General features: G+C 39.3%; 1 protein-coding gene across 2 annotated transcripts; it reads right to left on the bottom strand.

Annotated features, from left to right (window-relative positions):
- Window positions 1-9: 9 nt before the first annotated feature.
- On the bottom strand, window positions 10-27941 carry nphp3 (nephronophthisis 3). Of its 2 annotated transcripts, XM_084399349.1 has the most exons (29): window positions 27768-27839; window positions 27557-27673; window positions 26403-26784; window positions 24100-24225; window positions 23694-23844; window positions 23225-23377; window positions 23020-23153; window positions 22767-22927; window positions 21201-21378; window positions 19762-19836; window positions 18967-19122; window positions 15096-15199; window positions 14887-15001; window positions 13304-13447; window positions 12688-12785; window positions 12481-12583; window positions 12318-12400; window positions 11973-12111; window positions 11721-11885; window positions 11464-11558; window positions 8725-8847; window positions 8457-8646; window positions 8135-8376; window positions 3566-3641; window positions 3322-3449; window positions 1424-1664; window positions 1126-1251; window positions 906-1021; window positions 10-321 (listed from the first exon to the last, which is right to left on the bottom strand). In XM_084399349.1, the coding sequence occupies exons 3-29, from the start codon at window positions 26724-26726 to the stop codon at window positions 156-158; spliced, it is 3912 nt and encodes a 1303-aa protein (XP_084255475.1). In that variant the 5' UTR covers window positions 26727-26784; window positions 27557-27673; window positions 27768-27839; the 3' UTR covers window positions 10-155. The 2 variants fall into 2 exon arrangements, with proteins under 2 accessions (XP_084255475.1, XP_084255474.1); XM_084399348.1 differs by having other exon boundaries at window positions 27557-27941.
- Between the last annotated feature and the right edge of the window lie 35 nt (window positions 27942-27976).

The raw sequence follows: 27976 nt of genomic DNA, 5'->3' as shown, positions 1-27976 counted from the left end.
GTTGGATCCCAATGCATATTTGATTGTTCCATGTAGACTTCACATGCTTGAGGCATTCAAGCACAGGCCTGAACATAACAAGTGTGGCCGATATGGATTCATTAATAGAGGCCAGAGTACACCGCAGTTAAGTGTTGAGGGGTGCCGTTTAGGTGTCACCTTGAGGTGTGAGGAAGGGCAGGGCTTCGCAGGCTAAAGGTGTCGCCGCTGGATGAGTGATGTGAGGGGGCCTTACCACACACCAGAGACGGCTCTGCCTCCTTTATTTCCATTGCTCGCTTGTACAGTTCAGCAGCTTTCTCGAAATCTCCCTCTTCATAGCTGAAAAAGAGAGTGGTTGCAATGGTGCTGTTACTAAGGTGTTCTGGATAGTTGCCATGTGGCTACTTACCGTACTGGTCCAAGTCATGATGGATATGGTTTAGACAAGACTTTTCCTCTATTATTTACATTAAAATATATTATTTACAATAAAATAAAATACAAAACAATATTTCCAAGGGACAGCGTGATGTAAACAGCAGGGGGGCCGAATACAGACCCTTGAGGCACTCCATATTTGAGTGCTGTAAATATTAATCTTTTTGAAAAGACTACAGACAATGCCAACCCTTGCGAATACTCCAGATGATGCAAACTTTGGATCAGCATTCAAAACTGTCATATTATCCTTACATTGTAATATTACATTATAGCTGTACATTACTGCCATATCGACATTACTTTGATTCGCTCATCTGTCTGATAACAGAATACTTCATAACTGTAATACTGAAAGAATAATTTTCTGTAAAGCTGCTTTGAAACAATATGCATTGTAAAAAGCACTATAGAAATAAACTCAAATTGAATTGAATTAAAATGATTGTGCCATGAATTGGCTGAGCTAATAAAATATGGCTAACCTTAGTACAGCCAGGTTTTTCAGAGTCTCTCCGACACGCGGGTGCAGTCGGCCAAGACTGTCCTCATATACCTTTAGAGCGTGCTCATACAAAGGTAGTGCATCACTGTGCTGCTTCTGCAACATAAACACACATCCCATGAGTCACATCATCAAATAACAGAGTGGACCGGATAGTTTTACAAATCAACAGGTTGCTGAAATCTGAGATGTTTTCTCACTAGTTGGCAGTAGAGCACGGCAAGGTTAACCAAAGCGGTGGCCACACTGGGGTGTTTGGGCCCGAAGCTCTTCTCTCTGATCTCAAGAGCTAGTTCATACAGAGGAACTGCCTTTTCCAGCTTCCCCTATCACACACGCACATACACGCACACACACGCACAGCCAATTAAAAAGGGTCAGGAATTCATTAACAAAATTAAAAAGACAAAACATTTCAAAAATAATCTCTGCATAATCGCCACTTGATTGCTACATTTTCTTCAGAGCTGGTGTGTTGTGTTTCCTGTGGTTTCTCACCCTGCGTTTGTAGAGCATTGCTAAGTGTTTGAGGGTATAGGCGAGAGATGGGTGATCTGGGGCGAGTGCTCGTTTGCGGATGTCTAGTGCTTTTTCGTACAGCTCCTCGGCATTCTCATACTCCTTTCTTTCGCTGTGGAGCGAGGCCAGGTTGTTCAGAGACTGGGCACAGTCGGGGTGATCCGGCCCCAGCACGCGCTGACGCATCTCCAGGGATCGGGTCAAGAACATCTTTGCGGCGCTGGGTTATAAAAAAAAACAACATGTTAAAATGCCTATTATATGACTGCAAATGGGAAATGCATATTGTAAATAAACTACTACTGGTTTACAAACTCATTTAATAAAACTCAACCTTTTCAGAAAAGGACACTTCTTTTCAACTGTCTTCAATGGCACATTTATGTGCCAAACAAGTGTAATACTAACGTTTTAGTGCTCCTCTTTTTAGCCTCACTGATCTACTTGACATTACATTATTATCTCTTATCCAGAGACTGAATTGACTGATCATTTATTATGTATTAGGCTATATTATTAATATCAGAGCATTTTGGTGTTGAGTAAAGAAACTCTGAATCTCACATGACCTCCTAATACTCAGAGAATGGTATGTCATGCTATGATGTCACTGCTGTGATGATTCCGTGATCAGGTGACGTGTGCAAAACTTTTGTGAGTTCTACACTGCAACTGTGCTTTGTACAAAGAGCTTTTTGTGAACAGTCTTCTTTGAAGAACAATCAAAATGGCAATGTCCTACAATTGGTTTTCAGGTGAGGATAATGGTCAACCAAAAGACCAGGGGTCATTGCTTGAGAATAATTTGCACTCGGATATAAATGAACAAGGGTTGTAAGCCATTCGGACCAATCTGTTATTTGCGAGTGTGCAGAAATACAATAAACAACTGGTCTCGTGGGTATGGTTTTTTGACCTTTGAACACTGCCTTGATACAAAAAATGCCATTGAGGTTCAGAATGTTTTGGAGATATTCAAATCTAATCAATATATAATTGATATATAATCAATTTGTATCAAGAATAGTTGCATTTTACTGATATTTGTAATGGCTACTGAAATTTTGGTATCGGTTACACTAACCCTAAAGGCCTGTTCACACCGGGACGAATTTCGCGCGTGATATTCGCCGACGTTTAACGCCTCGTAACTAAACAAAGGGCGCCAATGTGAGTGTGCACACCGACGCGAAAAACGCCACGCGTAAAAGCGTCATTTTTAAAAAAACGCCTCGGGTTCGTTTTTTTGGTTTGACGCGCCGCGTCAAAAACTATCCGACCAATGAGATTGCCGCTTTTGCTCACGTGTCTGGAGCTTCTGAAGTTACAGTAAAACACAACTTGGGGGCGCTCAAACACAAAACGGTCTTGCCGAGCACACATACGTAACGGCGAAGAAGATATATGCCGAGTAGCGTCTAAACACTGCCGGGAAGAAATAAGACGAGGAAGATGCAAGGCAAGATGAATGTAGAGCTGCTGGTCTCGTTGGTGTCGGAACATAAAGAACTACAAACGCGACAGCGACTACAAAAATCTTGATAAAAGAGAACTGTTATGGAGTGGTATTAAGCGCCATCTAATGTCAGGGAATGAATTTGCATGTTCACTCGGCTCATCGTCAGCGAAAATCGCTTGGGTGTGAACACAAAAAACGCGTTGAAAAACGCTGGCGAATAACGCGCGCCGATATTCGTCCCGGTGTGTACGGGCCTTAAGTGTGTAAAAAACATTTTAGTGAAACATTTTATAACACTAAAATATTTTCCAAGACTACTTGTTATTTTACAGGGCATTTAGATATTTTTCTCATTTTCCATGACAAATGAAAAATTTATTGCAAAATCCCAGATTTTAAAATATAAAGATTTACTCACTCCAGGTTGTTCTGTAGGTAATAAAGCACTCCAAGCTCATTTAGAGTCTTGGCACAATCTGCTGAGTCTTTGCCAAGTGTCAGTTCCTCCAACTGCAGTGCCCGTCGCTTCAAAAGAGTGAAACCAAACTAGAGAGAACACATACAATTACAGTATAAGAACGACTGTTTTTCACTTCTCTGAATTCACACTCCATTGAGTAGGACCAAATGTGCCTAAAAGTCACTATTTGACCTTTACTCACCATGTGGCCCTTCTGTCGTGCCGTCTTCTGTCTGATCTTGACTGATCTCTTTCTCAACTTCTCAGCCTGCTCATATCTAGATAAAATTTAAATAGAATTTGTTTTGTATAAATGTATATGATGTTAATATAATGTACTGAACCCCTATGTTTTACTTATTCATGAGCAAAGGGTCTAAAGGAATCTGTTCCAAACCATAGAGAGCTGCCTACTTTTATTTTTACAGAAAAGATTGCTAAAACTGAATGCAGCATCATGTGTCAAATGTGCATTTAAAGGGGCATTCCACCCATTTGAACATTGTTTTTTATTTAAAGTGGGTCATATATGTAGTTGAAATGTAAAATAAATTTTGAATTTGGTGCCTTCGTGACCGAGGAAAGACAAAAAATAACTTCAGGACGCATTTGTATGAAAGACAACAACTCCCACATTGCACCACATTGCACAGCTCCGCAAGCCACTCCCACTAATCCAGAAAGCGCATATCTGCCTATAAGAGAAATCACTCTTCCGTCTACAAGGCTAGCTACCACCAGAGCTTGAAATTCATTTCACATTCACACAAAATGTCTAGTTAGTTGGCGAACTCATTACTCCTCGTTTGTGTTTCTTTCGAAAAGGTGAATTATTGCATGGTACCTGGATGTTCAGTCAGAACATATGCGGTGCGAAACTAGGATAGTTCTCAACACAAACGTCCGTGTCCTCGTCTGATTCAGAGATTTCGTCCAGGAGAAATTGTCATCGTTGAAATTCTTTGCCGCAGACGGACTCTATCTCTGTGTTCGTAGTTGCATCTTACAGTCTATGAGTTGCATAGTGAGATCACCGGCGCCACCAGTCCGCCCTAACTCGAGCCAGTCCGGGCTCCTCGTCCGCGGCAGGCAGGTCTTCTGCCTCGGCTGCTCTTCGCTATAATGCGGCTTGTAAAGGTAGCCACAAACACCTGATTCAAGCATCAGACTTCCGAAATCCTCTTCTTCTATATGATATTGAGCACTCTCCTCCGCTATTGTCATAACTTTACATCTGTCTCCACAGCGCCTGTTAGCTTAGCTTCAAACAAGATGGAGGATATTGCTTTCAGTTTCAGAGAGTAAAGTCCCGCCCACTGATCTGTAATAGGTCTGTAGCGTGAGCGGGTCCCGCCCCCTGGGAAAGATGAGGAACTAGTGCTTGTAGTCTCAACAGAAATCCCCCCCCTCTTACACTTCCTCCTAACAATGACGCAAAATGACGATTTTTGCGTCATTGTAGGAGGAAGTGTAAAAGGTAAATAACGGATTTCTCCCGTCTCAGGGGAAAATGAGAGAGTGTTGCACGACCATTCAATAGTATGACTGGGTTTCTAACAATGCAAAGCTTAATGCAAATGGGTGGAGTGTCCCTTTAAGACATTCCCAGAATGCACTGCAAGGAAATTAAAGAACATTTTAAAAAGTAGTTTGGGGTCAGTAAAATTCTGTTTTAGAAAGAAATTAATACTTTCGTTCAATTGATCGAAAGTGACAAAAAAATCTATTTCAAATAATTGCAGTTCTCTTGATTTTTCTATTCATCAGAATTCTGAAAAAAAAGCATCACATTTTACACAGAAATATTAAGCAGGAAAACTGTTTCAACTGTTTTAGAATGATTTCAGATGGATCATTTGAGAATGAAGACTTGGAGTAATGGCTGCTGAAAATTCAGCTTTGTCATTTGAATAAATTACATTTTAAAATATATTCAAATAGAAATCAGTCATTTTAAAATGCAATACTTAAAAAATATTGCTGTTTTACCATATGTTTTGCCCTTGGCGAGCATAAGGGACTTCTTTCAAAAACATCATCAACAGACTTTTCCAGCTGTCTATGAATATAGAATATACAAAGAACAATTTCTAGTTTATGAAATATTTGACATACTAAAACAATTTATATTAGCTATTTTTAAGATTTCCAGGCCTGTAAATCAAAATTAAAAAAATGTCCTGATGTTTACACATTTACTAGCTTTATGTGGTTCTTGAATTTATTTGCTGGCTATGTAAAGGGTTTCAGTTTAGTCACCCATTTCGGACAGGGTGCTGCCTCAGAAATAGTTCCCTACATAGACAGAGAGGCAGCTCACTAGATTTACCAGTAGCAGTTTTAACATTAAGTGACATGACATCTGACGCACAGAAGCCAATGGCACATGTCACTATGCGTATTGGCACATCCGGTCTTCATTGGCATGTGCCAGTGGATAGTGGCATGTGTCACTGACATTATTGGCATGTGCCAGTGGTGGACAGTGGCATGTGTCACTGACATCGCGACACACTGACATGACACCTGACTGACACCGAGTCGCGGAACATGTCACCGTGTTGCGACACCTCCAGTCGTGACTGACAGATTAATGGAACACCTATAGCCTACTGACATAATTGTAGCACAAAATCCTAAATAAATAGCCTAATTTTGTGATATTTTAAATATCAATTAAACGAATTAAAGTGCGTTAATATTTTTTCAAACGTGTGATTTGTGTCACGTCTGTATTTGATTGGTATGTGCCACTGAATGTTTTGTAATACCAGTGCTACTTTATGTTGTTTATCTCGCAAAGTCACAAACTGCCCATTCTAGGAAAGACACGAAATAAATCTATCATTTGTCACTACGAATAACGTATTAACAGTCGCGTCCGTTACTGTAAACCTTTATTTTTGCGTGATGCTGCACAGACGCACGCCAGTAGGTGTCAGTATAAGTGAGTGTAACACTGGCCAGCGCAAGATTCTCATCTGTGGCTTTAATATTTCAAGTACCAAAAAGTGTAAAAAAAATAATGATTAAAATTCATTTGTTTGTTAGGCTATGTACCTGAAAAGGAGTATACCGAGCTACTAGCAATATTCTTTATTTATACAAGTGCAAAAAAGTGCTCAGTGAATTTTAAAAATTCAACAAACGTTCGGTCCTTGATCAGTAGGCTACCTTTAACATTTCAAAAATAATTTTATGGAATTATTCAATAAATAAAATACATTTTTGTTGTACAAATTAACTATGTGCATATGTTACATAATCTACATTATACTCCGGCAGACAGCTGCAGGTGTCACTACTGGAGCTGCCACAACATAAAGAGACATGTCAGTTTTAGTGACACAGGCCAACTGGCATGTGCCAGTGGATATTGGCATGTGTCACTAAAACGTGAGATGTGCCAATGGATTGCGTTATATGCCACTTGCATAACAATTTGCTTTATGCTGTCAAAAAATATGATTTATAACATCGCTAAGTTAATGTGTAGCCTACAACATACATAAAAGCCACAGATGAGAATTTAGCGCTGTACACTCACTTATACTGACACCTACTGGCGTGCGTCTGTGCAGCATCACGCAAAAATAAAGGTTTACAGAAACGGACGCAACTGTTAATACGTTATTCGTAGTGACAAATGATAGATTTATTTCGTGTCTTTCCTAGAATGGGCAGTTTGTGACTTTGCGAGATAAACAACAAAGTAGCACTGGTATTATAAAACATTCAGTGGCACATACCAATCAAATACAGACGTGACAAATCACACATTTGAAAAAATATTAACGCACTTTAATTCGTTTAATTGATATTTTAAATAGCACAAAATTAGGCTATTTATTTAGGATTTTGTGCCACAATTATGTCAGTAGGCTATAGGTGTTCCATTAATCTGTCAGTCACGACTGGAGGTGTCGCAACCACTGATCTATATAGAATGACATTATATAGATCAGTGGTCGTAACACGGTGACATGTTCTGCGACTCGGATGTGCCAATACGTATAGTGACGTGCCATTGGCTTCTGTGCGTCAGATGTCATGTCACTTAATGTTAATACCGCCTCTCCAAACAAAGTGTCTGTAATATATATATGCATACCAGAGTATGAAATTAAATGTGCAGTAAGCGATTTCTGAGAAACGCTGTTGAAAGTAGATCAGACTGAGCACCAAAACACACTTGTAGCCAATCAGCATTAGGGGGCGTATACACTCATGATGAGGGAGGAGAGAGAGTGAGAACAGGGAGATCTGAAGAAAGACTGTAGAAAGAGAGATGCCTTAGAGACATTACAAAAGAGAAATGGTCAGAGGAATATCACTGGAAAAAGAAGGGCTATGATCAGGCAGGAGATTTAGGACCCGCGTTAATATTACAAAAGCTTTTCAGCCCCGGAGAGACCCAAGCGGAAAGGCCTGAAAACAGATGCAGAGGTTGCTTTGTTTCTGTTCCTTATGAGAGTAACACTGGTTTTGAGTGTCATCTCTGCAGCTGGTGTGCTGCAAAAAATGAACAATGACCTCTTGTGTACTGTATGTAAATTTTTTGTTCCTCGTTGTTCGTTCATCATCTTCGCTTTAATTTTTGCTTCTGCTATGATAAAGAGACATCCACACTTGCATTGCATGTTTGTGCATTTTGGGGGCAGAACAATGAAGGGAGGGGTGTGTTTGTTTGGATTGATTTCAAATATCAACAGTGTTCAATTATGATTCTCAGAAATCGCTTACTACACCTACAAGAAAAAAAGTTCTGTACTTGTTTTGTTTCTGGTAGAGGAGCGAGAGCGAGTCTAGTTCTCTAGCGACGGTGCTGTGTTCGGGGCCATAAGCGTTTTCACAAATCTCCATGGCTTGTTTGTAGAACTGCTCTGCGTTTCCAAATTTCCTCCAGTGGACGTAAACCCCTGCCAGCTGGTGCAGGGACTGAGCCACACTTGGGTGGTCCGGGTCCAGAGCCGTCTCACGGATCTCTAAGGAGCGCTGCAAGGGGGCCACCGCCTTGAAACAACACATTCACATAATTTATACACGCTTTAAAATTAAATACAGATGACCATCAGTCTTTTTGTCTGCATCACCTGGCTGAGCAGTCCCAGGTCTTTGAGGAAACGGCCCAGCGTCTCGTACAGGTTGGCCAGTCGGCTCATGCTCTGCTCACTCTCACATGTCTTCTCAAACTCCTTCAACGAGTCGAAATACTCCGTCGCCATCGAGCTCTTATCCTTACCAACGAACTGCCAGTACGCCAGCAGCTCTGAGAAATGACCCCTAAGAACACACATCAGCTAGATGTTATTTCAGACACATTTACAGAAGAAAATATAGAGCAGGAACATGAGAATGCACCTCTTGTAAAGGTTTTGGGACACGAACAGGTTAAGCAGACTCATCTGGAGTTTACTTCGATCCTCCTGCTGCTGAAGTAACCATGGCAACTCATCAGCCACCCTCCACGTCACTCTGTCTTGCCTGAACCGTCAAAAAATAGTCGACAAAACAATTTAACATGGCAGCTAGTTTTTAGATAAATGCTTTGTTCCTAGACAGTATCATAGTCCAGGCAAAGTAGCGTTTTACGACAGACTAATTGTAAAATAATTTTTTAAAGCTTAGATCATTTCTATGTGATGTCCAGAACAACATACTAAAAGTCCTAAGAAATCCTAGTTGAGGAAATATGTTAAATTCTCATCAATCCGAGATGTGTGCCAGTAAGGCCAGGCAACAATACACTCCAATGGGGCTATTTTTTTCCTTTACTCCTATCAAAATGAAACTTTACACAATGAAAGTACCCATGAAAAGTAAAATTTTTTGTATTACAAGTTTCTTTTGAAATTAATTTGAATATGCACATGAGTGCCACACTTATTGAATATGTCTTAATTTGCATAGGCAGAAACACCATTCATATGTATGACAAATACATCGGCCCAATCTTCATCCAATCATCCTACTGCCAATGAGTGATGGCAATGCTGCTTTTAGACTGGCCCATAACCTGAAAACTGCCTGGCTTGGTAGTACCTGCCAGGGGTATACTATAACCCCCGCCGGTATAGTTTTCAGGGTCACAGAGGCACACAAGCGACAAGGTAGCAACAACAGGGGAGGTTTCTTTTTGGTGTTTTTATTTTATTTATTTATTTATTTATTTATTTTTTTGTTTAACTAACCTAGATAATTGCTATTGCTAGCTTCTCATAACACTGCAAAGCTACTTTACAAACGGTGGAAGTCTGATATGTGGCCCGCATGGTCTGAAATACTTGCTAACTACAAAAAGAGAAGCAGTTTTGGTGTCTGGCTAAATTATTTTAAAGAGCTGAAATGTCTGGAAAGTGTGTCTATCTGGTTTTTCATCTGTCTTCTGTGTGAGAGTGAATCGTTTAGTTGGTAAGAATGACTTCTGCCTGTAATCTCGTAATCTTACCAACAATACCAATCATTTGTAAATCTACCAGCCCAAAATTTAATCTCACCACGATACTAATGACTAAGATGGCTATTCTGACTTTCTTCTGATGTTATCTGTGGGGGAATGTCATTAGGTAGGGCTTGTTCGCAAAAATTTTTTAAAAAAATTTGAAAGCAACTGGAGGCAAGATTGTGCAATCAATTCTTAAGGTCAATATAAGTCTTTTTGTGGCAAGTGACCCAGGTAAGTGTGGCAAGTGACTTCAAATTTATCATGTTTATGCATAGGTTAACTTACTGAATGGACATGAATGTGTTAGTTATTTGGCCCCTGTTTTTTCTACTTTATGACTTTATGGTTTCTTGGCCATAAGTCAATTAGGCCTAGTGTTGAGCTCATTTGCATATTTAAAATAGATCTTTCAAAGAAACTTGTAAAACAAAAATGTTACTTTTCATGTATACTTTCACTGTGTGAGGTTTGATTATGATAGGAGTAAAGGAAAAAAGTCCATTAGGGTGTATTTTGGGCATATTCGATTAGTATATTGCTCATTTGCATATTCAAATTAATTTTCAAAGAAACTTATAATACAAAATGTTTTACTTTTCTTGTAGACTTTTCTTGTGTAAAGTTTTATTGTGGTAGGAGTAAAGGAAAAAATTAAGCCTATTTGGGTGTATTTTGGGCATATTCAATAAGTGTATAGCTCATTTGCATATTAAAATTCATTTTCAAAGAAACTTGTAATACAACATTTTTTACTTTTCATGGGTACTTTCATTGTGTAAAGTTTCATTTTGATAGGAGTAAAGGAAAAAAATTGTATTGTTGCCTGGCCTTACTGGCACACATCTCAGATTGATGAGAATTTAACATATTTCCTCAACTAGGATTTCTTAGGACTTTTAGTATGTTGTTCTGGACATCACATAGAAATTATTTAAGCTGCAAAAAATTATTTTACAATTAGTTCTATTTTTGGCTCCAAAATGAGTTACTTTGCCTGGACTATCAGGCATGTTATCAGCTTAGGTCAGAAAACCTTTTTACCCCCATTCAACATGACTATATACTATAATAACGACAATAACAATATCAAACAACAACGATTATAATAATATAAATATTATTTTTTTACATTTTTTAAACATTTTATTATTTAATTATCAAAATTAAATTGCTACTGCAATAATATTATTGTACTGTAAAATAAAAATGTAATAATTATTGTATTATTATTTATATTATTATTATTATTATTATTATTATTATATACTTTTATTTTACAGTACAATAATATTATGAAGCAAAACGCTCTGATACATTGTAAACACTTAATCATGAGGTGCTCGCTTGTAAATAAAAATGGTACCATTTATAAAAATAAAAAATAAAAAATCACATCCCTGCAATACACATAAAGGCCTGGTTTCACAGACAGGGTTTAGATTAAGCCAGGATTAGGTCTTTGTTCAGTTAGGGCATAAAGTAGCTTTTATAAATGTGTCTTAGAAAAAAACATTACTGGTGTGCATCTTGAGACAATGCAATGATGAATTTGAGACATGTCAGTGCAAGTTGCTTTCAGTTAAAACAGCTCAAACATGCATTTTAGTCTGGGATTAAGCCTTGTCTGTGAAACCGGGGGTAAGAAATGTTCTTACTCCAGCTGTTGACTAAAGAACTGGATGATTTTCTCTCTGTAGGATCCACAGCATTTTCCCCCATCCAGAAACTCTTGGTTGACCGCTTCACAAGCCTGGAAATGACACACGGTTGAACTTACAGTACACCAGCACAAACCAGTTTCACTTTAATTTACTTCTGTTTCAGTTATTTCTCCGTCAATGGGATGTGAAAGTGAGATCTTCACCCAAGAAAGATCACAGTACCATATTTAGTTAGTCAGAGACACACACACCTGTGGGTGCTGAAAGCGAATGAGTCCACAGGCGTAAGTAATGATGAGGAGTCTCTCCAGATTGTAGAGAAGTGAGGTGAGAGCGGGAAAACTGAGGTCTGGGAACAGCTCCAAAGCCTCGGATTCACTGATGCCGTTGTGACTGGCACATACCAGGCACAATAACTGCATGAGGAGAAATACAAATTAATAACAGAAAACAGTAACTTGTGCACTGAAGTGGTTTTTGAGTGATTCTCTGCTTCAGGTCACCTCTTTCATGATGTTTTTTTCCTGATCTGTGCTGAGTGAGTCTAGCGCCAACTTCAGGCCCAGTCTGTATAGTGATACGGTGTCTTGACACAACGCGCACTGTTGTAGAGTCATGTCCAACGTCCAGGAGGATCTAGAGCTGTCAGATTTAACTTAAATCTTTATTTTTTCACTCCATAAATACACTGAATTATATAGATATACAAAAACTGATATACATAAAGAGAACTGCACGCACACGCAGAGCCATAAATACACATACCAAACAAGAAATATATTTTAAGTAGACACAAATTTACAAACACTATAAAAATCCACAATCCACTCACTCACACATCTACTTACTGTGTAATAAGTCTGGCCAGCAGAGAGATATAGAGTGCATTGCATGTTGCAGCTGAACGACAGTGTCTCTCCAACTTTTTTTCCTGTTTGACAGCAGTAAAGACAGATACTCAAACGCCGCATACATAAACACAGACGAACACAGGCTGACATTAATGTTTACCTGATCTTTGGTGAGCTTGAGATCGGTGTTCACACACTCTGTGCTGATGACACTCTTCACCTCTCTAGGATTGAGTGGGTCCAGGTGCAGTGTGGGCCACAATCTAAATAGTTTTGTATGTTTGGTGATTGTCTACCTGTGTACATTATTGTATACATACATAATATCTGAAATCAAATTAATTATGCGTGTTTGTGCATCACAGACCTCCATGCCTGTGGGCAGGTCTCCACATTAACTGACACCAGAACTCTCACATTAGCAGGAAGAGGATCAATCAGCCACTTCATGTGCCGCTCGGCATTCTGGGAAATACAAAAAATGACAAACTGAATCATGCTGAAGAACATTATCAGATATTAAAATTTGGGCAGATAACGATATGCTGATAATTATTTTTATGCTATGGTCAACAACTGATAAGTGGCTAATTAACATAAAAAATGTATACTATTTTTGGCTAAATAAATTAAAAATAAAACACTAAAAACTAAATAAATCACTTTAAATGCTAAAGTGAATTTAGGCAACATTATGATGTACAGTATAAAAAAATATAACAGTTAAATAACAGCAAAATGTAAAAATAGGAGGGAATAAGATATATAAATAGATCAGATAGATACTTGCTGAAATCTATCTATCTATCTATCCATCCATCCAAGCAATTTTAGCATTATGTAAACTGTTATGACAAAGTGACAGTGTAAAATCAATTGATTTGAACTCATGTAGGTGTTTAGTTGTGTTTCTTTAGTAGCAGAGATCTCTAAACATGACCACACCACAGCTCAATGAGGAAGTTAATGTAAGGAAGCGTTACCTGTATTTGGTCAATGGAGTCAATGATGATTATAATGTTGCCATGGTGGCGTGCGGAAAGTCTCTCTAGCCAGCGTGGGAACTCCTCGAGGATTTTAGAAGGGTCCATCGAGAGGCCGGAGATAGACCAGAAATGCTGGAGCAGCTACAGGGATCATATAGGTGGAAAAAGAAGTTTTAGGTTCAGTTAACTTTGCTTAAATTGTGTGCCTATAAACCCTTTATATAACATTCACCTCTACACTAAAACCAAACCCTTTACAGAAGACTAAACCACCACCAACGAAAACAGGTTAACCTTATTAAATGTTAGACTTCCTCTTTCTGCATACAATGATGATGTGTCAGGGCTTCAGGTTGTGACAGGGCTGCAAGCATATTTCAAGAATATTTCATCAAGATATTTCATCGCTTCCTGATCTTCCATTCATTCTTCTGAATTCCTCGCATGACTGGATGGATCTTGTGGTTATTTACACCTTCCCATCTAACAAATTTCATCCACATTATCAGATTCTTCAGCTAAACATTATTTACACCTGGTGATTCTAACAGAAGTTGTTTTACTTTTAACTTTTGAAGTAATGTGTAGACTATAAATTGTTTGGGAAACAGTTCACCGAACAACAGTTCAAGCGAAATCGAAGAACAAACTAGTGTGATGTCATTTCGAACAAAATCAGGCCAAAAAAAAAGTTTGTTTTGGAACAAAACAGCTGGACAAACAGTTCACAGTTCCGGAAAAGTTCACTCCGGCTGGTAAACACATTTGAACTACCATTGTTCTGTTACAATTAGGTAATAGGTAGGTGTGCTCTGATTTTTCTCCAGTTCATTTCTTCTGTTCTTCAGTCTGTCGAGGTCAGACGTTCACAAGTAAAAACATGAATACACTGGAGAGTCGCTTTATAGTAAAAACTGAAGTTGTAATTCTAATTGAAAGAGACACTGACACATTTTTTCATGTTTAATACTGTAAAACTGCTTGCTTTTAAACAATCTATTGAATATAGTGCTGTATAAATAAACATGACGTGACATAACTGAGGAATTGCAGAGCAATTATATTGAAAATATGTTAAAATAGAAAACATTAAACTATAACTAATAATATTTAATAATATTTAACTTTTTTTATCAAATAAATGCAGCCTTGTTGAGCACAATAGACTGCACTAGCTGAACGGTAGTGTAATTGTAATGTGCATAGTTTCAGCCCCTGAGGGACATTTTTTAAGATTAACAGAACATTTAACATGGCAATATTTTCACAGATAGACAAGCTTGTATACATTCATATAAGAGCGTTAACCCAGGGTTTACACATGTACAGTGTGAATCTTGTAAATCAACCACCCAAAACCAAGTATGAACAGTGTGAAACAAGACAACCCAGGATTATGGTAATGTTAGGGTTAGGGTTTACCATATGCCAATGGTAAAAAACAATTCCATTGCAAATAGCCTCCAATAGTGAAGGCTGCATGTAATAAAGCGCTAGTTACAAAGAAATTGATTCTACTGTCCGCCTCTGTTCTTTTACAGAGCCTAACAGAGTGAAATGTGTGTGTGTCTGGATCTCACCTTCACTGTGAGGCGTTTAATGATGAGCACAGGGTCTGTGCTGGTAGAGAGCGGACGTCCCGTGAAGTGATAAAGAATGAGGGTATTGGGAGAGTGTTTCTGCTGTAACTCTATCCTGCATAGAAATGACAAATTGTTTATTGTGTGATAATTGACATATAGAATTATTGTGCAATAATACCTAATATTTAGAATTAAGATGAAATAACCAATTAGCCAGCAAAAGAGATTTGCCCGATCCGGGTGCACCAGACACCAGCAGCGGTGGAGTGGGAGGAGGGGCGGCTACCATGTCATTGAGTCGGTCGACATACTGTGAAAAGAACCAATATAGCATTCAACTCATAGAATTTACACATTTCCTGCCATTGCACAGTTTATTTAACATTAAGTTGCTCTGATAATATGAGTGTAGCACTTTCAGCTCTCATCATATTTTCACAGATTTCTTGTTAGTCTACTCATTAGTTAAAATACTTTATCAATAACTCAATTATATATGGACCAATAATGTGATTATTTCCATTAATAAGAGTAAGGACGCAGTAAGATGTTTACACGACATGAGCAAACCTCTTCACTCCCGTTTACATGCAATTTTCATTATACTGATTATCCACTAAGAATTGTGGTTGTTTTTAACTACATTATTGACATTTTCCAATGCACAGCACAAATGATGAACTCACATACAGTAGGTGTGTTACTTATGTTAAATGCAAAACACATTTCTATGGACGTATTGGATTTTTTTCCGGTGACGCACCTAAAATTTGACCATCAGTAAACTGCATTATATGCATGTTGTGCAATGTTGTCAGCCTAAACTCAGTTTCTTCAGTACCCAAAATATGTGATGCCTTTTCTCACAGGAAGCATGTGTAAGTCCAAAAGTTATACGTGGAGGAAGCGGGATGGAGGGGGTTCCAGAGGAGTATGTGGAACCGGAGACAGATGTAACCAAGTAGGGGCTGACTGAGGGAAACATCAATGCGATGACAATGGAGGGAGGAGCCAGGTAGGATGCGATTGAGGGAGGAGCCAGAGGATGACCTGCAGCAGAGCCAGGACAAAAGCCCACGGCAGAGCCGATTGAGGGAGGAGCCAAGATTCAATCAGGAGCCTGATCAACAGAGGTGAAGCTGTAATCAGTGGAGTCCCAGGGTGACACGGAAGGCCTGGAGGGCCAAGGCGGAGCCTGAGGGATAACAGACCACAGTCGAGCCGAGGGTCAGCTCAGAGGCTCAAGGTGGAGCTGACGGATCCTCAAACCAAGGCGGAGCTGACAATTTGAGGTTTCTAACCTTAATCTGAGCAGCAGGGTAGAACCACTGAAGGAGCCAAGAGGCTGAAGGGAGACAGTAGAGGCGAGGCCAAGGAACTGGTTGGCGAGGCAGGACTATCTTCAACAAAGGAGACTTGGAGCTAGACAGAACCAATGTTGATAAAGGCGACTTGGAGCTAGGCAGAGCCAATAGCGACGAAGAAGACGTGGGAATGGGTTGTACCATCAGAGACAAAGACGACTTGGGACCGGGCTGAACAAGCAGAGACGAAGATGACTTTGGACTGGGTTGAACCAGCAGAGACAAAGACAACTTGGTGTTAAGTTTAAGACATACAAAAAAATATATATGTTCATGCACATGTATACCTCTGTGCTGAATATTGTTTAAGATTACACATGACCGTTTACCGAAAGGAAAAAGGGGACTCTTATTATGAAGTTCCCGGAAGTGCGGTTGTTGTTGGTTGAGCACGAACGATGTAGAGTGAAATATAGTGTACATGTATAAAAGGGTGATTGATTAACTTCTGAAGTGTGTCTTTAAGTGTAACATTGGGAGCGGGCTGAACCAGCAGAGACGAAGACGACTTGGGACCGGGCTGAACCAGTAGAGTTCAGCTGGCTGAGCTCTAGGTCCAGAATGGGGCGTAGTCCACATCAGTGAGACAGACAGTCTATGGGGATTCGCAATGAACCAGCACCCACTCCACATTTGCAGTGAAGCTTCCTTGAGGACCTTCCATGGGCAGGCGTGCCCTTGACCAGTCGGGATAGTGAGGAAAGTCTGATCTCAGATATCCCTCTTGTGATCCTCGAGGGAGTTATCTCCCTGCTTGAGAAGAAGCAGGCGGACTGCAGTGCAAGTATATCGATATTTCTATTACTCTGCTCGTCTCGACCCTGCTCTGCCTGTTCTGTCTGACTGATTGCTCCACTGACGGTCTACCCGCTGCCAACCTCAGCCTGGATCTGATTTTCCCATTTTCCTGAGCAGCGCCAGCCCGAGTCTATCAAGGCTTGGTGACCCGTTATCTACATTTTCTGTTCATTGCTAGTTTATTCAATAAAGACGGTCAATCTTTGCTTCTGAGTGCTCAGTCACTGACCCGACACAAATAGCGGGGTCAGTTAAAATATTTGCAGTGGGCCGCGGAAACTAGGGCTGTAGTCAAGACCACCTTTGTCGAGTCCACGACAAGTCCAAGACCAGGACTAGTCGAGTCCAAGTCAAGACCGAGTCCAAAGAGGTTCGAGTCCGAGTCAAGACCGAGTCCAAAAAGGTTCGAGTCCGAGTCAAGACCGAGTCCAGGACAGGAAAAAAAAAAGTCTGCTAAAAAAATATAGGCTATAGCCTATAGAAATTAAATCACTATGTAATAATGAAATAATGAATAATTTTAATTTTATTTAAAATAATTGACAAATTCAAAGAACAAAAAAAAATGTAAAAAAATTATATAGGCCTAAAGGAGCACACACATTCGTTTCGACTGTCTGATCAGCCTCACATTCTGTTCCGGTCAATCATACACGCGATGTCAACCAATTAAACTGCATGAGGGAAGGCCGAGCCAACTCACAGACACACACGCACACACACACACAAGAGATGCGGATAAACCGCGGATCGGGCGGATGACGTGACGAAAAATAATATTTTAATTAAATTCAGGCGGGTGGCGGCTGAAGCAATCAAATGAAAAAAGTTTGCCACTAAGCAAACCTGCAAGTTATGAGCTGGGTTATTTTGTTTCGATATTAGCTATATTTTAAAACAGCCAGTCATTGGAGCCTAACGTTACCACTCGTGGAATAGGCAAAGAAAGAAAGGTAAGAAAAAAAGTCGGAAACCTTTGCTCATTAATTAGATGTGCAAGGCAAGCAGGCTAGTTTTCGGGGTGTTATGGACAATCAAAAATGTGAATATTCACGTTGCACTAGCGGTGGACTTTCAGCGAGTACGTTTATTTAAACATTTATTTTTTAAAGAGCCGTTTGTGAGTCAAAAGAGCCGGCTCTTTTCAGTGAGCTGAGTGAAACGAGCCGGCTCACGAAAAAGACCCGAAATGCCCATAGTTATTAAGTGGCCATAGTGTTTCACTTTCCCTCCAATAATATTTTGTTTTAAATCGCGGCGACGTATGTGTGATTACTGGGAACATAATAAAGACTCCTGGACTCGGTCGAGACCAAAAGCCATATTTGGCAAGACCAGTGGCCGAGACCGAGACAAGTCCGAGTCCGAATACCAGCGAGTCCGAGACAAGTCCGAGACCATAGAAAAACGGTCTCGAGTCCGGACTCGAGTCCAAGACCGGACTCGAGTACTACAGCCCTAGCGGAAACATATGTGTTTGGTTGTGTGAGCTGTGAGTTGAAAAAGGTTGGGAACCACAGAACTCAAAGAACTAAGGGCTTAAATATTGTACACAGAGGATGGTAATCAAAGAAACAGGTAATCAGGTGAGAACTAATCAGAAAGGATGGAAACAAACTATAAACTAGAACCCAAGCAAAACTGTGACAAGAAAATCCATGAGAATGAAACTAAATGGAACATAACATTGTCACAATCATGTCTTGTTCTCATGCCTGTTTATTGTGATTATAATCAAAATATGCCACATATTTTAATATGATTATGAGCTTAATTGCTTCAATTTGATTAAAGTATTGTGTTTGCTTGAGGTAGAGTTTAAATCACAATATTACCAAAATTATATTATAATCGCATTATGGTGCATGTAAACACAGTCAATAATGATCAATAAATAAAATGATAGAGGCCATGCCTTCTGGAAGCTGTATTTTGCAGCAGCGCTGCAGGCCTGCTGGAATGCCTCGATCTGTTCCTGCTCATCATGAAGATCCCACAGCACATCACCAGAGTCTTCCTCTTCCCTCTCCTCCTCCACCCCACTCTCCTCTAACTCCAATCCCAACAACTCCTGAAGACAGAGAGAGAATCTTGTAAAAATGTATCTTTGCTGAAAATCAGGCAATCTTACAAGGAAGACAAGTTCCTCTTTCAGAACCTCAAATAGTGAACCACACTCTAAACAATGTTTATATTTTTATGCAATGTTGGGTTATTTTCAAAGTGGTTTTTATAACTTAGCTGTTGTGTTGGTGGCTGGGTCAATTTTATATTGTAGAAATGATATAGAACCTCAAAGTTACCCACTGCCTGTTTTTCAATGCCAAACCAGACTTTGAACAGTCATTTTCACTTACCAGTGCACTGAGGCTGCTCCTATTGTAATTGTGTGTAGGCCTAAAAACATATTCAAGTTCACTGTATATTATTATCATACAGTATATCAAATATTTGTAAAATAATAAACATTTATGAGGTAAAATGATCCCAGCATATTGGCTGACACTGATAAGCAATGAGTAAAACGCTATAAGTTTAACCCAACATCTGTGTTGCCTAATATTTACCAAGTTTTAAGTTGACAGTTTAAGTTGACATATGTATAGTGCATTTGCATTATCACTTTACGTGAGAACTTATGAAGTTTCAACATGATATTAACCACAACACCCGCTTGTAAGTTCCTGTGTGTGTGTGTGTGTGTGTGTACCTGTTTGATAATTCTTTCAAGTTGAGAGAAGATAAGATCAGCTCCTTCCTCTACAGACCCTGCATGATCCACTACCTGCAGAAAACACGCAGCAAAGAATAATTAATTAATCAAAAACAATTAATAAAACTGAACTGCACACCTCACAATATCTTATATCCATTCTTGTAAGTAAAAAAGAACAAATCATCTTGTAATTTACGGTGAAAAGCCATAAACTGACATTTCTAGTGACACCACATTTGATGGTTTTTCATTTTTTATAATTATGTTTCTTCTTAGATTTTTGTTATCAGTTATGTAAATTAGGGGTTTATGTTACATCTTATGTTGTTAAATTAATAGTTATTGCATTATTTTAGACTCGTGTGTTACCATGATGGTGTTTTGTATTTGAATGCATGCCACTGTGTGCACCTTCAGTATCTTAGTATTTTCATCAACTTGTGAAAAAGTATTGTGTGGCTTTCTCTTTACCACCAGTGTTACTATGGTGGTTGCCAGTATATGCAGGTGGTTCTGCAAATATGTTTACATTTTTACTGTATTTTTACTGATTAGTCCGGCAACGGCAGCTGGCAGATTTTTTTTTCTGTAAAAACAGATTTTTATTTACAGTATATGCAATCTAAACAAAGAAAAAAATTGACTTTATTCAATAAGTCTAAGTGGTCATAAAAAGTCACACATTGGCTGTTCACGGTGAAAATTGAAAATAATAATAAATTAAAAAAAATAAAATGATATATATATATATATATATGAGACTGATGAAGAGTTCAGATGCAAAAGCCTCTAAGTGCCATCTGAAATTTTCTTCTAAAATGATCATTTTTATCAAGCTTGTATGTTTATGTTCAGTTATTTCACTTTAATGGCAATGAAAATTACCTATTAATTGGCTTTTGCATCTGAAGTCTTCATATATATATATATATATATATATATATATATATATATATATAGATATATAGATATATATATAGTGTATATATATATATATATATATATATATATATATATATATATATATATATATATATATCATAGACTCTTAAGCATTTGCCTTTTTAAATCCAAACAATGACTTTTTTTGGCCAGGCAGCGTGTGTGATAATGAAATAGAGAAGTTAATAGATAAATAAGTTCTAAATAAAATCTAAATGACTTAAAATACCAAAAGATAATTCTATTGTTACTACTACTTCAGGAAAGTAGTGTTATACTGTATCATAAAAATAAAAATAAAATAAAAAACTTTACACTCTTACTGTGCTTTACTTCAGTATTCTTTTTTTCTGAAAAGCTTATGAGGGTAAAATCTTAGCATCAAAAAGCTGGTCTGTTCCAGTGTGAGTGCAGTGTGAATTGTCCTTAAAACTTCTAAACCTTTCAAGAGAAACTGCAATATTAAGCTCATTTGAATCATTTGACTCAACCTTGAGTTTGGCACTTTTGTCAGCTTTGTTAACTCTCTCCAGCAGGTCTCTGGTGGCTGGACTGAGGGTGGACACCTCTTCCTTTTCTCCTTTTCTGTCACCCGTTCGCAAATACAGCAAGAGAGGACGAGAGTCTGGTGTCTTCACAAACGCCTCCTCCACATCCTCTACAACACAACTAAAACAGCAAAACAGTTACATGAGATTCATGTCAACGATAACATAAAAAGTGTAAGAAAGATTTTTATTTTAACGATCTAAGCACAAGCGTAAGTGCACTTAGGGTGTGTCCGAATCCACTTTTGCTAGTTTAACGACGTGCCCGGCGCATGGCCTAAAAGTGTTGTACCTATTCTCTTAATGAGTAATGGTTGTGTTTTGGGCGTAACGTGCAATAAACCAGAGTCTCATCTCCCATTCACTTTAAAAGCCAGTTGCACTCGCAACATGGCGGATTGCTTTTTACATGGCGCAATTGGCAAGCGGAAAGACTGAATGTGTCTCCAGAGAGGAAACGCTCTCGGGGTTTAAGCGCGCAAGCAGACCATCTACGGGACAAGTCGGATTCCACCATATCTTTATGTACACAATATTAATCTTTTACATTGTAATCCTTTTATTTTTAATATTTGGTTAGTTTGTGCGCTGCTGCGCCCTGTATGTTTAATGAGCACAGTGTGTCTGTGTAATAAGCAGAGTGTACGCGCGTTGTGCACCCGCCCATAGGCTCATATTACTAATGTGTCCTTTAAAGGTGGTATCAGTGATTTCAGGCCCAAAAATATTTTTATCACATTCATCTAATCTTTCCTAACGATCCGCTAGCTGCCCGCCCCATAAGCATGCCGTCAAAAAACCGCGTCTCTGTAGGCAGCCTAGGCTCTGAGATCTGCACACAAAAACAAATGGTTTAGCCAAACACTCAAAACCAAAACAAATAGTGTTCCAACCAATCACCGACAGGGGGAGGGTGTTGTGAGGTTTTGAGCCAGCTTCTTCTTCCGCTCCGACTTCACGTGCAGCCGTGCACGAGCACAAAACCTCACAACACCCTCCCCCTGTCGGTGATTGGTTGGAACACTATTTGTTTTGGTTTTGAGTGTTTGGCTAAACCATTTGTTTTTGTGTGCAGATCTCAGAGCCTAGGCTGCCTACAGAGACGCGTTTTTTTGACGGCATGCTTATGGGGCGGGCAGCTAGCGGATCATTAGGAAAGATTAGATGAATGTGATAAAAATATTTTTGAGCCTGAAATCACTGATACCACCTTTAAATAACAAAAAAATATATACTGCACCATTGACTTTAGACCAAGTTTTTGTTGGTCAATGGCGCAGTCTATTTCAGTTGCCTCAAAATAGCAACGCACCAACAATGCGCCAGAACACACCTCGTTTTCAGACCAGCACGCCCATGGGCGCACAAATAGGTGTAAATGCATTTGCCATTTAAACAACGTGGAGTAGCACATGAAAATAACTGCTTCGGGCTAAAACTAACAAAAAACACTTGCATCGTGCCTAGTGCTGCATTGGGCCGTGTGTATGATAGGGCCCAGAGTGTCACCTGGATACTGAAGACTTGAGTAGCAGCACACACACGGAGCTCCTCTCGATCTCCTGCCTGCGTTCAGCAGCATATAGAGCGGCCTTCTCCTCAGGAAATGACACGTTCAGGCAGAAATGACCCAAACCCTCACAAAACCTCTGCAGCCTCAAAGAATGATTCTGAAAGAGAGAGACAAATAGATGCAGCTAAACCGTGAAAATGAGTGTATTTAAATAAGAGGTGTTATCGGAGCACACACGTGTGCACACACCTGTATAAAGGTCTGCAGCTCTGCTTTGGTCTCCTGTGTGTATATGAGGTAGCAGCGGACTGTGTTACTCCACAGAGCCTGAGAGACGTGAGGAGAAACCTGCAGCAGACTAGCCACGGCTGCATCCCAATCATCTGAAACACACAGGCACGAACATCAACACATACACAAGCACACTTACACAAAAACACAGGTGCAAACTCACCTCTGCTGACATTGGCAAACGGCCCCTCCACATCGATGAGACTGTGGGCAAACTCCGGACCTCTGTGTGTCTGCTGTAACTGCATCATACTGCCCATAGATGGCTCGCTGCCCAACACACCACCACACCAGTCCTCACAATGAGTTCCTGCGGCTGCACACAGAGTAGAAGCAATAAAAGCTTGGATGGTTCGATTTAAAACTTAGGTTTCACAATAAAGCTCCAATCTAGAGTTTTGTGAAATTATGCTTACAAATATTTAGCGGTACGGTAGAAAAGTTGTACTTTTTTAATAAATAAAGAGATGGATGGATGGATGGATGTATTTTATTTTTTATTAGACAAATAAGAGAACCTAAGAGTCAACTTCCTCTCTCAAAAGAAAAGTGCTGTCAGTGCAAGAAATCTACTTGATTCATCATAATTTTAATACAGTTTCCTTCGTGAAACTTATTGGTCACACTCTTACTAGTGACAGTGGTGTGGTTGTCATCTGAATCCGAGTCAGCTGGATCATAAATCTGAATGCCTTGAGCCTGCAGCTGTTGAAGTTTTGACTCCAGATCTCGTTTTGCCCGCAGCAAATCCTGGATTTCCTTTTCTTTAGTCTCCCGAAATATCTGCCGGGCGATTTAGGGCAGAGATGAAGATGAAGGAAAGGTAAGGTAAAGAATCAAAGTCCCTTTCAAGGAAAGGCCAAGTCCTTTCTATCTGAATGGGGGAATCCTGGAATCTCAAAAACTGAAGACTGAAACAAGAGCAGCTATAGGCTAAAGAGATAAGACTAAACCAAAGGAAATAGAGGGGGCTTGGGCAGACTTGGAACTGTGCAAGCTACAAATGTCCTGTGTAAGAGAGAAGAGAATGATTCACACCTTAAACTGCCGTTTGACCTTGTCTCTGTCGTGCTCAAAAGTGGCAGCTCTCTCCATGGCTTGATACTTTGCCTCCAGGGCACTTTCCTTCTCTCGAAGAATCTTCTGGTATGTCTTCTGAAGAGCCTGACAACCAGAAAATGATATCAAAATGAAGGGGAAAACATTATTAAAAGAATTAAATTCGTGAAAAAAAAAAAAAAGGTGTGATTTTGGCATAATCTGTTATAACAAAACTGCTTCACTTCTTTTTCATATATGAAAAACTTTTGTCCACCAAATCAAAGTCTTATGGTGCAACCAACATGCAGAAATAGTGCTTAATAAAATAAATAAAATCTAAAAATGTTTTTACCTTTTTATAACAAATTTAAGGTTAGATTTAAGGTTATTAAATTGTTTAAAAAATGCATATAAACTTGTTTTATTTATTCAAGGTCTGAAAACATGGCATATTTTTGTAAGTATGACCATTTCCTGTAAATAAATCATCTAAATGGCAATGGTTTTACTTGAAATTTGGAAGAAATTTTGTCAGTATTTCATAGAATAAAACTTAAAATAGTTTTTAAACTTGAAAATAAAATTTCACTTTACTCAAACACAAACATAAATAGTAAATCCAGAGAAACTGACAACTTTGCAGAGGTCTTTATTTTTTTTACCAGAGCTGTGTGTGTGTGTGTGTGTGTGTGTGTGTGTGTGTGTGTGTGTGTGTGTATGTGTATATATATATATATATATATATATATATACACATACACACACACACACACACTCACCTAAAGGATTATTAGGAACACCATACTAATACTGTGTTTGACCCCCTTTCGCCTTCAGAACTGCCTTAATTCTACGTGGCATTGATTCAACAAGGTGCTGAAAGCATTCTTTAGAAATGTTGGCCCATATTGATAGGATAGCATCTTGCAGTTGATGGAGATTTGTGGGATGCACATCCAGGGCACGAAGCTCCCGTTCCACCACATCCCAAAGATGCTCTATTGGGTTGAGATCTGGTGACTGTGGGGGCCATTTTAGTACAGTGAACTCATTGTCATGTTCAAGAAACCAATTTGAAATGATTCAAGCTTTGTGACATGGTGCATTCTCCTGCTGGAAGTAGCCATCAGAGGATGGGTACATGGTGGTCATAAAGGGATGGACATGGTCAGAAACAATGCTCAGGTAGGCCGTGGCATTTAAACGATGCCCAATTGGCACTAAGGGGCCTAAAGTGTGCCAAGAAAACATCCCCCACACCATTACACCACCACCACCAGCCTGCACAGTGGTAACAAGGCATGATGGATCCATGTTCTCATTCTGTTTACGCCAAATTCTGACTCTACCATCTGAATGTCTCAACAGAAATCGAGACTCATCAGACCATGCAACATTTTTCCAGTCTTCAACTGTCCAATTTTGGTGAGCTCGTGCAAATTGTAGCCTCTTTTTCCTATTTGTAGTGGAGATGAGTGGTACCCGGTGGGGTCTTCTGCTGTTGTAGCCCATCCGCCTCAAGGTTGTGCGTGTTGTGGCTTCACAAATGCTTTGCTGCATACTTCGGTTGTAACGAGTGGTTATTTCAGTCAAAGTTGCTCTTCTATCAGCTTGAATCAGTCGGCCCATTCTCCTCTGACCTCTAGCATCAACAAGGCATTTTCGCCCACAGGACTGCCGCATACTGGATGTTTTTCCCTTTTCACACCATTCTTTGTAAACCCTAGAAATGGTTGAGCGTGAAAATCCCAGTAACTGAGCAGATTGTGAAATACTCAGACCGGCCCGTCTGGCACCAACAACCATGCCACGCTCAAAATTGCTTAAATCACCTTTCTTTCCCATTCTGACATTCAGTTTGGAGTTCAGGAGATTGTCTTGACCAGGACCACACCCCTAAATGCATTGAAGCAACTGCCATGTGATTGGTTGATTAGATAATTGCATTAATGAGAAATTGAACAGGTGTTCCTAATAATCCTTTAGGTGAGTGTATATATATATATATATAGAGAGAGAGAGATACACAGATACACACATATATTAATAAATTTTACCTTAAAAATATATGTTATATAAAATATATATACCTTTTTGTAAATAAAGATTAAGCTGTGTACACTCACATGCATAGTGTAGGGAAATGTAATACATTTTTATTCAATTAAAATTAAACGAATAGAAACAGTGACCGAATAGAAAAATTAATTGCAACAGTACATCCTTTATTTCTTCGGCCACCACTTTTATTTGCCATTGACCCACATAAACAGGTCAGATTATCTTATTCTCTCTCAAACCTGCAGCTCAGCACGCAGCCTCTTGTTCTCCTCATCCAGCTTGGCTTCTTTCTTCTGCATGGAGGCGATCTCATTGTTCTTGCTGACCCTGAAGATCTCGTATTCTTTCCTGAGGCGCTCATACTCCGCTGCATACTCCAGTTCCACCGATCCGGTGGACTTGAAGCTGGCGCCGATGACACGAGGCCCGCGGCGGAAGGAGCTCCGCAGCAGACGTGCTTTTGGCTTCACCTCCACCGGTATCTCGCATGCCTCTCCTCCCTCACCACCGTACGCATCCTCAATCACCTCACCGGGGCTCACCAGAGAGGACGCCGTACCCATAGCAACTGATGAGACGTCAGTCAGCTATATCACTCTTCCAGAATGTGCATTGCTGGTTCTGTTGGAAAAAGGAAACACTTTTAATTGTTAACTTTAAGTATAATTTCGAAACTGTACACCAAAACAGTAGAGCAGCAGGGATGACAAGTCTTGTTTTGTTTTATTTAAGGAGATGGCCCGGTTTCACAGACAGGGCTTAGATTATAAACTTGCCTTAGAAAAAAAAAAGAAAAAAAAAAAAACATTACTGGTGTGTATCTTGAGACAAAACAATGACACTGACATATTTTTAAGACACAGTGCAAGTTGCTTTCGGTTAATACATCGCAAACATGCATTTTAGTCTGGGACTGGATTTAGGCCTTGTCTGTGAAATTGTGGGTAAATATCATATTTACAGCAACTGGATATGTTTGGTCTATGGTTAATGCACTATGCATTCATTTTTAAAACTCTTTTGTTGTCATAGCAAAAGTCCATAGTTCTTTCACCAAGTTAACGTAATGGAAATATTTTCAAAGGACAGTGACTGCAAAAAGTATATTTTAGACACCTAGGCTAAACCACACTTATAAAAAATACAAGTCATTATAGGCTACATACTTATGGCGAGTGTCTCGCAATTGAGATTATAATAAGATGGAAACATTTATGAGACGTTGTGGCGAAGTTATGCAAACAGACAATATCTTACGTTGTGAATATCCCAACAGGACAGGTCAACACGCAGATTTCTACTTTTCTTTACACTGTCATCAAAATCAAACACTTTTATTGACTGCATATATATTTATTATTGCATATTTAAAGTAATAAAGATTAAGCATCACCTTAAAACTGTGGTCTTGAACCCTGCTGCGGTCATCCTGGAGACGACAGAGTGAAGGAAAAATTCTCCACCCAATCGAGACGATGAAGGAGATCCAGGACGATAAACCTGGACAAAACTGATATCGATCTTAAGACCCGAAATATATATCGACAAGTAACGTGTTCATAAACTCTGCTGGCATATCAGGCATAAAGGTAAACAAATCATACCGATGCACACGTTTTATCCCCACTGTCTTCCTGACAACCGCGTTACTAGGAACTTCTACGGGTCCACAGTGTGACCAAAAAGTTAACCTGAAGCGTTTTCGTTAAGTAAGTCTCGTGTGAATAAAACTACATACTTTTGCGTGTGTAGCTGAAGAATTGACATATGCACCATATGTTCAATTCTTCCTGGGAAGATCGTATTTACGATG

The sequence above is a fragment of the Rutilus rutilus genome, assembly GCF_951802725.1.
Source record: "Rutilus rutilus genome assembly, chromosome: 24".
Classification (NCBI taxonomy): Eukaryota; Metazoa; Chordata; class Actinopteri; order Cypriniformes; family Leuciscidae; genus Rutilus; species Rutilus rutilus.
Note: the sequence above shows the minus strand (reverse complement) of the source record. Positions and strands in the feature narration are given on the sequence as shown.

What these genes read in the sequence shown, in the direction of transcription:
- nphp3 (XM_084399348.1), bottom strand. Translation starts at nt 26,726, where the DNA reads ATGGGTACGGCGTCCTCTCTGGTGAGCCCCGGTGAGGTGATTGAGGAT. An exon ending in GGCTGCGTGCTGAGCTGCAG is followed by an intron (nt 24,226 to 26,402) that starts GTTTGAGAGAGA and finishes TCTGGTTGTCAG; the next exon opens with GCTCTTCAGAAGACATACCA. An exon ending in CTCAAGTCTTCAGTATCCAG is followed by an intron (nt 21,379 to 22,766) that starts GTGACACTCTGG and finishes TTGCTGTTTTAG; the next exon opens with TTGTGTTGTAGAGGATGTGG.